The sequence below is a fragment of the Pholcus phalangioides genome, unplaced genomic scaffold (assembly GCF_987345545.1).
Source record: "Pholcus phalangioides strain wild (caught in Gottingen) unplaced genomic scaffold, Ppha-v1.0 ptg000011l_1, whole genome shotgun sequence".
NCBI classification, from domain to species: Eukaryota; Metazoa; Arthropoda; class Arachnida; order Araneae; family Pholcidae; genus Pholcus; species Pholcus phalangioides.
The window spans coordinates 51,305,000-51,318,225 of record NW_028301604.1 but is presented as its reverse complement, the minus strand read 5'-3'; the positions used below and the strand labels follow the sequence as shown (position 1 = coordinate 51,318,225).

Sequence of the window (13,226 nt, the reverse complement as noted above, 5' to 3'; positions counted from 1 at the left end):
ATAGTTGTTTAGTCGAATTAAGAATACAAAATCAAAAACTAGAACACGTCTGACTGATCAGCATTTGGAGGATACTTCACGAATAGCAACAACACAAATTTTGCCTAACATTGAAGCTTTAGTCAAGCAAAAACACAGTCAAGTTTCACATTAATTTAGGAATTACATCCACTCGCATTCGTAATGTAAGTAACCAAAGATTTTCTTGTTTATTTGGTGCGTAATTAATTCAACATATATATATATATATAAAATCATCCATTTTCATTCTGTTTCATACAATTTACCAACTTTCAAAAGCATTTACCAGTAACAGAAATGTATTAATATCGCAAAAAAGGAATTTTTTGCCACTATAATTTGAAATGTTTTTTTTTTAAATCATTCAAAATTAATATTTGTTAAAATTAATATTGCGCGTATCAATGCGCAATAGAGAAAAAATACGTAAAAAAATTTGGAATTAAGCTTTAATTCTTTGAAAATATGGAAAAAACATGAAAAGATTATTTGGGGCAACAATTTGGTTACATGTAAACGATAAAAAAAAGGGATGTTTAGACATGATGCATGAGTTTTAATAGGGTGTGTGGTCTCCTCGAACAGCTAAGACTGCTGCACACCTGTTTGCCATGGATGCGATGAGGTTATCGATCAGACTTTGGGGAATACTGTTCCACTCCTCAAGAAGTGCAATCTGCAAGTCTCGGACAGTAACAGGCGGCCTTGGTTGCGCAGCAATGCGTCGTCCGAGCATGTTTGGGACATCCTCGAAACTCATGGATTCAGGTCAGGAGAGCACGCTGGCCATTCCATACGCTGTATTGTTTCAGCTTCAAGCATGTTCTCCACCAGACGAGCTCTATCCGGTCGGGCATTATCATCCTGGAAAACAAAGGAATCTCCAATGGCTCCAGCGTAAGGGATGACATGAGGTCGCAGTATCTCGTCTACATACCTTCGGGCCGTCAAAGTGCCATTCCGAATGATATGCAGGTCCGTACGTCCACCTATGCTGATTCCACCCCATACCATCCGACCAGCTCGTCTGTATTGTGACCTTTCACGAACGAATGCGGGGTTATTTAGAGTGCACCTGTCCCTCCATGCCAGAACACGTTGGGTGTCACACTCCAGACTGAATCGGGACTCGTCTGTAAACAGCACTTGGCTCCAATCATGTTGCTCCCAATCTCGATGTTCAGCAGCCCATCTTCTTCGGGCCGCACAGTGGCGTGGGGTCAACGGAATGCAGACTGTGGTGTCCTTATAAGAAATGACTAAAAGAACTAAACTGATAAGAACATACAACGCCACCTAGTGTTGTGTAAGGGGAACTAGTGAGTTCCACCTCGGACATCAAGTAGACAAGATGTCTAAATGTTCTGTTCTTTCCGCTTTATAAATTCTTCCTATCTATATGTATGTAATCTATCTAAGTCTAACGTAATAATAAATACTCATCAAAATAAATACCCATGTGTTATCCACTCGGCTAACAAAGTGTTAAAGAAAACACAACACAGACCATTGGCCTAAGTGCATAGAGCCCTCCCTCATGAAGCCGATTACGTACTGTTTGGCTGGACACCCTTCGTCCTGTTGCCAAGAGCAACAGTCTTTGCAGCTGCGTAGCATTCTCTATTCTGCTTCGACGGGCTGTTAACCGTATATACCGGTCATGAGTTGCTGTAGTGGCGCGTGGCCGACCTTGCCCTGGTCGACGTCTAACATTTCCTGTTTCTTGGAATCGATTCCACAGCCTTGCAACAACACTTCTGGCAACTCCAACAGCGTCCGCGACACTATGTCGTGTTTGCCCGGATTCCAGTCTGCCTATAACACGCCATGGCATGGATTCCATTAAATAACGTTGTTGAGACATCCTGAAGTCACCTTGTCTCAAAAAAAAATACTGCGCAATCGAATTTCACAGTTACGGCAGTAAAACAGACGTTTCTGCAACATCCCGATTTCTGCCCTTATCTCCTTTTTCTGGTTTTTGACGTCATGAACTTTGATTTGCATATGAAGTTTTCTTCTTCCGTTTCCTGCTAGGCTTTAAATTGTGGATGATTCATTTTTTGTTACTTATCGGTATACATCTTTGCGTAATTTTGTTAAAACCATGTGCTCCCCTAATTGTTTTGAGCAGTGTAGTTTGGATCCTGATTTGGTGGGTTATAGCTGTTAGTACTGTTATTGTCAATAACTAACCTAAATTCCCATCTACCTGGTCTGGGAGTAAAAAACCTGACCTAGTTGTATCATAAACCTACCAGACCCCCCCCCCCCCTCCCCATCACTAAAGGTGAATCCCAACAAAGCCACCGATCAGTGAAACCAGGAAGCTCCAAAAACATGACCTCAAGAGAGGAGCAAATGTTCTTCAGGCCTGAGTTGAAATGCTGAATCCTACTCCTAATAATGCCTTTCCACCCCTTGGCAATACCGGAATCACTACCGCATCTAAATTCCCCTCCCCTCTTAAGCGGATAATAGTAAGGCCCAGTACACACTCTGACAGAGACTAACTAATATCCACTCCTACCTGATTTGTTACCACCCACATGATTTTCCATCCAGGGACCTTTCACCTATTAAAAACGTTTCGAATGTCGCTTATCTCCCCTTCCCCAGGAAGACAGCAGCACTTGCAACCCTGGAAGTCCCTACACACCCTGTTCCCTGGCTCCCTGATCATAGAATCCATCTGAATGAAGGAAACCATCTCACAACATAACACCAACAAAAAGGGATAAATGTTTTTCAGAATGAACCCCAGCACAAAAAAATTTCTACAGAACAACAAAACTTTATTTTTTTGTGGTTAAAAAAAACCATGAAAATATTCATATGTACTCAAAATAATCACACATCCACACACATAAAAATTTCTAGGGCACAAAAAAAAACAAAATATAGGTGAAAGAGAAAGTATGGCAATATACAGGGTGCATAGGTAACAGAACATAGAGCATTTTACTGGCAAACCGTTGATCCTAGAGCACGGTTGGCAGGTTTTAGACACTGACACGTCAAAAACCTCAAATATTGCTTTTCGATATAAAAATTTCCATTTGAAATACACACATTAATTGCATGCAATGTTAAAAGTGACTATGCTATACAAAGAATAAATATTTAATATGATTGTAAAATAATTTTCTACTCTCGACAGGATTATTTTGGACAATACATATGTGTTTTTTTCTTATAAAATTTGAATAAAGCATAACATGAACATTGAAGGGAAAACTATGGTACAATTTGACATTCTCTGATTCAAGATGATTCTTGGCCTTCCAAAATTTCTTCGACTGCTTATATATACATTGATATAAACCATCTGCTGTACTCTTTTTACAACAGATAAGTGTTTAAAAAAAGTTTATTGCATCATGTATGTAATGTTGATTTCTGTTATTATTAAATTATCTAGATAACCACTGAGATACTTAAAACGATACTCTTATTGCGCGTTACATTGAAATATATCTAGCGATCAAAATACTAAATTGTAGGACTAAAATGTCATTTAATTTGTACATGAAACTTAAGAAACTCCTGTAACTTATCCTTAGTCAAACTTAGTTATTCTTACTTTTGCACTATGATATATGGTACATTTATTAGCATTTATAATGCAATGGTTTTCCAATTGAAGCTTTATTCAAACGTACAAAACAAATGCTTTGGGTATCAAGTCCTGTCAGCTCTGCTTTGGTTGAAAATACTCTTTAAAACTCTGTGAATTTATACACCCTGATCTAAGAAATTTTTAGGTGAAAATAAATGAGTTTAATTAGTGCATTAACAGATGCTGTGTGAGAATTTTTATATGGAATAAAATTTTGGGCAGATCAGAAAATTTAAAATATCAAAATAGATATTTTTCCTCAGTAATTATATAATTCTGAATATAAAACCCTTTAATGTACATAAAAGAAAGTTTTGTTATTTAACATATATATCAAGTTAACAAAAACTATTTGACATTGACAGTAAGATTTTGATAGTTTTAATACCGAGTTAATTTCTGGGGTCAAAAACCTAATCCTGATGCCCTATCATACATATTTTGAATAAGCAGCTAAGTTTCACTTAGCAAATTGAACACAGGTAAAGAGTAGCTTAGATAAATAAACCATAAAATTATATTTTATATGTTCTATGCTCTTATGTTGAAGAATTCAAAATTGAAAATTATAATTAATATTTTGTTTTAATTATTGTAATAAATTAATGTTTAAAAATAAAACATTGCAATATGCAAAAAAGTAAGTTTTTCATCATGTTGTATACCTATTGTGTTCAAAACATTATCAAAAGGCATTCATTAAGATTTTCGATGGTTTTCGACATTTTTTGATGGTTTAAACCAGTTTTTGACACTTGTCATGGTTTTTGATGTCAAAAACCCAACCCTGTCCTAGAGGTATATTTCCAATTAGAAAAAGTATCCAAATAACGTGTAATACTCAGATATGTTATTCATGTTGCAAGGAGTTGTGTATTTATTAAAATAAAAATGTTAACTTTTTATACAGACACCCTGTGCTCAAAATCCCAGTTAAAAAGATATTGTCCTGTCTCTCCTGAGGCCAACAAAAAAATTCCAAGTTTCTAAGTACAATATTCGCTGAGGTATTCAAATTCTATAAATGGAGGAAATTTGGCAAAAAACAGCGTTAAATACAGTAAACCGTTTTACCCTCATCTAATGTTGTTTTCCTCTTTTCTTTCTTTCCTCTGTTTTTTTAAATCTAATATGTTATATGTTAGTGAATATTGTGTGAATATAGTGAATATATATAGAAATGTGGATTTTTTTTTTTTTTTGTTAACATCAGGAGAGACAGCGCAACAAATTTCTAATTAGATTTTTCATGAGCACAGGGTGTCTGTCCAACCTGTGCTCTTTAAAAAAAAAAAAGAAATTTGTTTTTTTATTTTAATAACTGTACCACTCCTTGTAATATGAACAATATATGTTACATACATATATATACATATACAGGGTGATCAGCGAATAAGCCCTTATTTCAAAATTAAATATCTCTACAACAAAGATCAATAGAATTATGCGGTAAACGGTACGTTTATTAGCAAAACTGTAAGAATGTTGTACAGAAATTTTGAAAATTTAGTTTTTTTTTTAATTTTTTAAAATTAAAAAAAAAAAAAACAACAAAACTGGAGATTTTGGGGTTCCAAAAATCCTCATTTGTGTGAAGAGAAACCACTGCATTAGCCTAAAGTTACTGCATGGGCTGCGGTATGCGCCAGAGGCATTATCGGCCCCTTTTTCGTGCGAGAAACGATTACTACTGAATGTTACGTTACAATTTTGGAACAATTTGTCAGCACACATGGCGCATACCGCAGCCCATGCAGTAACTTTAGGCAAATGCAATGGTTTCTCTTCACACAAATGAGGATTTTTGGAACCCCAAAATCTCCAGCTTTTTTTTTTTTTTATTTTAAAAAATTCAAAAAAAAAATAAATTTTCGAAATTTCTGTACAACATTCTTACAGTTTTGCTAATAAATGTACTGTTTACCGCATAATTCTATTGATCTTTGTTGTAGAGATATTTAATTTTGAAATAAGGGCTTATTTGCTGATCACCCTGTGTATATATATATATATGTAATATGAACAACAGTATATTGAGTACTACACATTATTTGGTTTGGATACTTGTTCTAATTGGAAGTATGCCTTTAGGATCAAAGGTTCACCAGTAAAATGTCATATGCCTTGTTGCTTATGCACCCGGTATATATATGTAAAATGAAAAAATATATATTTGAAAAAAAAGAAGCTCAATAGCGTATGTTATGTATGTGATATTGCAACTCAGAGCAAAACTTGAAACTTTCTTATTTTGGCTCATAATTCAGTTTTGCCAATTTTTTTAATTATATTTGAATAAAATAATAAAAATTATTTTTTTTACTATATTCAGATTCCTGTATGAGTATGAATGAAGACTCCAGACATGCTGTTGTGCCTCCTCCATTGCCTGCCAATTATAATCCACCAGTGCCTCCTGTAGGTCCTGGTCCAGGATCTTATGTGGGGCCACAACAGCAACAATGGTTACAGAGTCCAGGAGCAATTCAACCTGCTTCATATCATGTATACCCATCTAATTGTGAACTTGATTCTGATAACCATTCATCAAAACCTATCATGCCAAGACAAGAGTACTGTCTTCCAGCACACAGGCAAGGATTTCTTGAATGTCATCCAACATATGATACCGAAAAGTTCCAATTAAAGAAGTCAAATGATGTTTCACCTTCAAACCAGTATCCTACTACAAGAAATTACAATTCCCGTAATTTTTCTTTTAGTGAAGTGCCAAAGGACTCTATTCTATTTAGTGAAAATTCAGAAATAAATTCTAATTATTTGCATGCCAAAACTAGTGATAAACCATCAACTGAAGACTCAAAAGAAAGTAATAATGCAAATGTTCTCAATATAGCTAATGGGAAAGTTATTTCAACTTCTTCTGACAGTAAAAGTGACTCAGATTTAAATAATGCTGAATTTTATCCAGATGATACAAGGTCTTCTAGTAGTAATGAGAAAGATGATGGAATCTGTTCTGATGATAAAAAAGATTTTCTTTCTCAAAAAACTAAAAGCAAACAATTTGAAATTAAAAAAACAAAAGAGAATAATATGACAAAAATTAATATAGGTCATTCAATGCAAAGCAGTAAACAATCCTCAAGTCCATTGAATGCATATTCATCATACAGTATGAATATGAACCAAACATCACTTCCAGATAATGGTTCTAATAATGAGAAAATATCAAGACAAACAATAAAGCAGTATGCAAATTCTCATTCTTCCTCATTTTCCACCTGTAATGCTAAAAGTTCCATTTCATCTCTTTGTAATAACAAAGGAAGATATAAAAAATTTAGTTACTCTGAAAAATGCACAAAATCAAACAATGTCTTTCAAGTGCCATCTGTTTCATCTACAACACCCCCTAAAAAAATTTCAGTGCAACAGACTTCATCTGAATCATGGGATGAATCCAAATATTTTAGTTCACAAGAGGAAACAGATGGTGATAAACTACCTAGAAAGAAGAGGAAAAGATGTGGTGAATGTCCAGGTTGTCATCAAAAGCAAAACTGTGGAAGATGTGGTCCTTGCAGAAGCATTAGAAGCCATCAGATATGCAAAATGAGGAAATGCGATCGTTTGAAAACAAAGAAAGAAAAGGTAACTTCTTTGACTTGATTGAAAAGTTACTGCACAAATATAGTTATACCGGCCATCTTCAACCTGTTGCTTGTGAGCACCACTGTGCCCCCCTGAAGCACCCAGAATGCTTGATGCTCATGTCTGATTTTGTGCTCGTGAATGCTCAATCAACATTCCAATTAAACACTTTATACAAATTGCATTCAAGGATTAAAATCATCCTGATTTTCATGCATTTGTATGTCAAACTTGCTGTAAGGGTACTGTTGTTTTGATGATGGGTGCAGATAGTGCTCGCGACTAGAAAAAGGTTGAAGACCTCTGAGGCTAATGTAATAGGCTATGCTAAGGTAATAGAGTGTTGAGAAAGATATAATATCATAGTATAAGATAAATAACTCGTAATGATAGCAGAAAACTAATAAAAAATTTGCTTAATTTTTTTAAATACAAAAAATATTCGAATTTAACTTAAAAAGGAAATCCATAATGTTATAAATGCTTAAGAAATCTGGTTTTTTTCAGAGTTTTTATTTTACTCTTTTAGTAAGATTTTAATATCCACCTGAAGGTTTTTCCATTATAGTGAAAATCTTATACAAAGATAATCACCTATATAACAATATTTTACTATTGGCTCATGATATACCATAATTCATTAATTCATCTTTAATGATAAATCCTATATAACCATACTTTTCTCTAGTCTAAATACAACACCATGGTTTTTAAATATAGCTATTTCGGAAAGACTACACAAATTCACAAAAAAAGGAACACACATTCTCAGTAGTGTTTTTAGCTTATTCCATATTCAGTTGATGCACTCTTTGATGCCCTATCACATTAAGCACTCAAAATAATTAAAGGGAAAAAAAAGCAGGTTTATCAGTACTGTTGGGTTTACATATTTACATATATATATATATATATATATATATATATGTGTGTGGGTCATAATCCCGACAGACGAAATCCCGACAAGTCACAATCCCGACAGACGAAATCCCGACAGGTCAAAATCCCGACAGGGTCGAAATCCCGACAAGTCAAAATCCCGACACTGTCGAATTAAAAAATTCAATTTCGCCGTATAAGCCGCACTTTGCGATTTCTGGTGGGATTTGAATTTCTCGCGGCGAGGGGCGTTGGGGCGCCGATGAGAATGATAAATTGCGATCAAATAAATTTTTCAAATTTTAATTTCGCCGTGTAAGCCGCACTTCGCGATTTCTGTCGGGATTTGAATTTCTCGCGGCGAGGAGCGTTGGGGCGCCGATGAGAATGATAAATTGCGATCAAATAAATTTTTCAAATTTTAATTTCGCCGTATAAGCCGCACTTCGCGATTTCTGTCGGGATTTGAATTTCTCGCGGCGAGGGGCGTTGGGGCGCCGATGAGAATGATAAATTGCGATCAAATAAATTTTTCAAATTTTAATTTCGCCGTATAAGCCGCACTTCGCGATTTTTGTCGGGATTTGAATTTCTGGCGATGAAGGGCGTTGGGGCGCCCATGAGAATGATAAATTGCGATCAAATAAATTTTTCAAATTTTAATTTCGCCGTATAAGCCGCACTTCGCGATTTCTGTCGGGATTTGAATTTCTCGCGATGAAGGGCGTTGGTCCGCCGATGAGAATGATAAATTGCGATCAAATAAATTTTTCAAATTTTAATTTCGCCGTATAAGCCGCACTTCGCGATTTCTGTCGGGATTTGAATTTCTCGCGATGAAGGGCGTTGGGGCGACGATGAGAATGATAAATTGCTATCAAATAAATTTTCAAATTTTAATTTGGCCGTATAAACCGCACTTCGCGATTTCTGTCGGGATTTGAATTTCTCGCGATGAAGGACGTTGGGGCGACGATGAGAATGATAAATTTCTATCAAATAAATTTTCAAATTTTAATTTGGCCGTATAAGCCGCACTTCGCGATTTCTGTCGGGATTTTCGTTTGTCGCTGCAAGTGGTTTGTGGCGCATATCATGATCAATGGAGATCAATAATTTGGAAATTCATTTACTTTTCCAACTTGACGAAAAGCAAAGGATTGGGGTTGCCTTTTTCTGGCATTTATCGCTTTTTCTATCCGCCACAAATACTGCTATTCCTTATTATTTTCTTTGAGAATTTTTCGAAATTCTTTCTCGCTCAAGTTTCAAATAGACTTAAAATGTCAAATGATATTTCACAAAGTTAGACGGTATCATGAAGATCTTAATTTAAAATTTTCAAGGTTTTTCGAAAGCAATGTAATAGTAGAGAAATCTTTTTATTCATATGTATAAAATTACATGTCTTGACAGCTTAATGCACTGATTCATCGCCGAGCCGCAACCACTGAAGTTCAGGCCCGTATCCAGAAATTTCATTCGGAGGTGGGGGGGGGGGGGAGACAAAGTGGTCAAATAATATATTTGGCCATGTTTTACCTCATTTCAATCATTTTCTCTCATTTCGAAGGGACCGGATCCCCAATTCCCCCCTTCTCACTACGAAGCTATAAACATAAAATTCTGTCAGTAGTTTTATTTTATACTGTTGAGACTCCCAAAAAATTTTCTTAAAATTCTACCTCTAAGTTGGTCTTAAGGTAGGATTTGCAGATTACCAAATCCCCGCTAGTGAAGACGCGTGTGCGTGTAATACATAGTTAGTTCCTTATTCATGGATATTCCCCCCTTTCCAGCACCCCCCCCCCCCCCGATTCATTTTGTACTTCACTATAGACAGAACCCGTGCACATGGCACTGTTATTCTTGGGGCCCAGCTTCCATGGCCCCACAGTGGGAGCTGGGGGGATTCAGTCCAGAGAGGAGAATAACGGTTTATATGTTACTGCCAAAGCCCGAAATTGCCCACTTCGCAAACTGACTAGCCCAGTTCACCCTTCCAATGTCCGAAATACGGGCTTTGGCCAGCCTTTTGTGTGTGTGTATCCCTATATCGACGCCTATGGTTCGAGGTTATCGCCGAATTGAAGTATTTTTTGTGACAATTATTGCCATTTATAATTAGCTATAGCTAATCGTAATTATTATGGTTAGCTGTGGCAACTCTAACAGTCGAAAGAATCTGAATATAGATATCTTTGTGATTCATATATAGGGATCGACATGTAGGGCCTGGGGAAAGCCCGTAATTCGGACATTGGCCGGGTCCACTGGGCTGGCCAGTTCGCGAAGTGGCCAACTTCAAGGTTTGACAGTAACATATATAAATATATATACGTATATGCAGTCATCGCTCGATATAACGACCCCCCTCCAGTGGCGGATTACCGCACAGGCGCATGAGGCGCGCGCCTGGGGCCTCGGCAGAGCGGGGGGCCTCCAAATAGTTGTGTGCTTCATCCTACATATGAATTTACATGCGCATCAACAAATCTCTTGAACTAAGTACAGTATCTGCTCTCCCTTTTTTTTTCAACCGCAATTTTTTTTTATTTTTGTTATTTTTTGTATACTGTACGTATGAGTTATGGAAGAAAAACGGGAACTGAAAGAAAAGAACAATTTACAAGACGCAGCTCTCAAGGGCCAGTTCTTCCCCGACAAAGAAAGAAGAGACATTGTAAAGCGATCATTCAGGGAGGGTCATTTTCAAACAGTATTTCCCTAGCAGGGCACAAGCAGGAGGAGGGGTGAGAACAGCAGGTCCTAATGTCTGTCCGAAATGAAAATTGGAGTGAAGGCATAAACAGATGTCTCATTCCACAGTATTAAATGCTTTTATAGGCGCCAATAATACGACAGCTTTGGTGTAAGCTTTTGTATACAGTATAATGGATGGCAAGATGGCTATCGGCAAGCGGCGACATCGACAGAAAGAGACAGTCGTACTAATTAAAATGAATGTAGTAGAGCTCTTATTGTGATTTTGTCTCCCACTTGTTTGAATGAAATACTATAAGCTGGTTCAAACAACATATACATTTGCAATCTATGACTGGAACCATACGACCATATGACAAAAGAAAAGTGGGGTTTGAAATGAATGCTGAATGACATGCATTCTGAATCACGTGATTTTTCTGTTGCTCTTTTAACACTCCCTCCCCGGCTGAAAAAAATCAAGGGGGTTTCTTTTCCTTCTTTCTAAAAAAAAGAGCTACATTTTTGGATTGGTCAAGGAGGCTTGGGTAGACAACATCTTTGTGTCAGACCGAAAAGTGTTTATTGTTAATGTAATTGTAATGTGTGTTATTGTAATGAAAAAAATTTTCATGCCGATCCTCAAGATTTCCTTTAGGATTTAGATTGCAGAATCTCCAAAAATAACGGTAAGCAAAACTAAAAATATATAAATTATCTGATAAATTTTTATTTGAGCATTTCAATTCAACTACAGTAGTCTCTCGAGAATTCGGTCGTGCTCTAATCCAGCACGTCCAGTAGTCCAGGATATTTAGGTGGTGTGGTGTCACTTTTCTCCTGATGCCCTAACCCCCTTAACACGTTCTAATATTTCTTAATTGCTGATCAAGTCCTGACTATGTCTTTGCACGAAATTTCATATATTATTTCAATGGGTTTCTTCAAAGTTAATCCAGCAATTTTGGTAAAATCTGGCACACCGTGGTGTAATACGTACCGGATTAGCGAGAGTCTACTGCAGGGGTCTTCAACCTTTGAGGCATAGCAGGCCATATTGAAACATTTTATAAAGTACGCGGGCCACAATGTTATACAGTGGCATTTTTCGTTATTAAACGAAACGGGGGGGGGGGGCATAATATAGAAGATTTTTATTCACTCTGAATACAAATAATGCAAAGGCAAAGGCCACAACAGGCAGAGTGCCCAACGAGGTGGCTGAAAGAGAAAATAATAATAATCAATATAATAATAGTAAAAATAAAATAGAATAAACAAATAAAAATAATAATTTCTAAAAAAATTTTTTTAAATAATTTCTTTCATTGACAATAATTTTAATTCATTCTGAAATAATTTCTTCCATTAAAAATATAATTCTTATATTTACTCCGATATAATTTCTTCCCTCTATTCCCTCTATTGAAGAAATGTTTTTCTATTAAATATTATCAGTATCTTTATATCAAATCAAATATATTATATTTGAGATATTATCAAATCTTTATTAATCAGTAATATTAAATTATTAAAACTATGACGGATCTCCATTTTTGCCGTGTGGCTGAAGGAAGGCACCAGGACGGACATCTTAGATTACTAAAAATATGATGCAGAATTTTACTGTGATTTTTTTTTTTTTAATGGGAGTGTGATTATTTTTCATCTAGTACCAGAGAATATCATTATATTTCCTTATCTTATTTTTGTGTTTATGGTTTTGGTGATGCAAAAATAAAAAAAAAGTTATGATTTTTGATAATATTGTTCATTTTAGTGAACCATCTCGTTCTTATTAGGGCCAAAAGGGTGCAGTGGTGGATAAACGCAAATTTGTGGGTGGGGGCGGTGGTTGTGACCATGTGTTCAATTTTTCAGGACGGTTCTGATTTCTTTTGGAAAAAATTCTGAATTTTCCCCTTTTTTTAAGCAAATTTATTTTCTTGGTTTGTTATTCAGTCAAAAACGTAGAAAACATTTTTCTTTCCATTTAATTTTTCTGATCTCGGGGGGGGGGGGGTGACAGCCCCTACCTTTAATCCGTCCCTGATAGGGGGGCCTCCAGATCAGGTTGCGCCTGGGGCCTCCCAAAATCATGATCCGCCACTGCCCCCCTCGTCTCTTCAAAATGAACGTTATAGTGAGAGGGTCGTTGTATCGAAAGTATGCGTAATACGTAATAAAGTACGTTGTAAAAAATGTATATGATTGTCGTTCTGTGAAAACAATTGGGTCTGAAAATAATCATTTTACCACGAGCAATCTATGATGCCACTGCTGCTGAGGAGCCTCGAGTGTCAGGAAGACCTCGTGACAATTTGATCTGGTTAAAATTTTGAAAAGAGTATGCAAATTGTGTGGTAGTGTAGTTGCATACAGGGTGTCC

At 36.2% G+C, this 13,226-nt stretch overlaps 1 protein-coding gene across 2 annotated transcripts in view; it reads left to right on the top strand.

The window, feature by feature from the left end:
* The window catches only part of LOC149080535 (uncharacterized), a 204,792-nt gene that overhangs the window by 92,009 nt on the left and 99,557 nt on the right, over positions 1 to 13,226 (top strand). For both annotated transcript variants that reach the window (XM_089239637.1, XM_089239636.1), the window contains exon 4: positions 5,973 to 7,255. In XM_089239637.1, coding sequence (XP_089095763.1) covers positions 5,981 to 7,255 — 1,275 coding nt within the window. In that variant the 5' untranslated portion in view covers positions 5,973 to 5,980. The remainder of the gene's footprint in view (positions 1 to 5,972; positions 7,256 to 13,226) is intronic.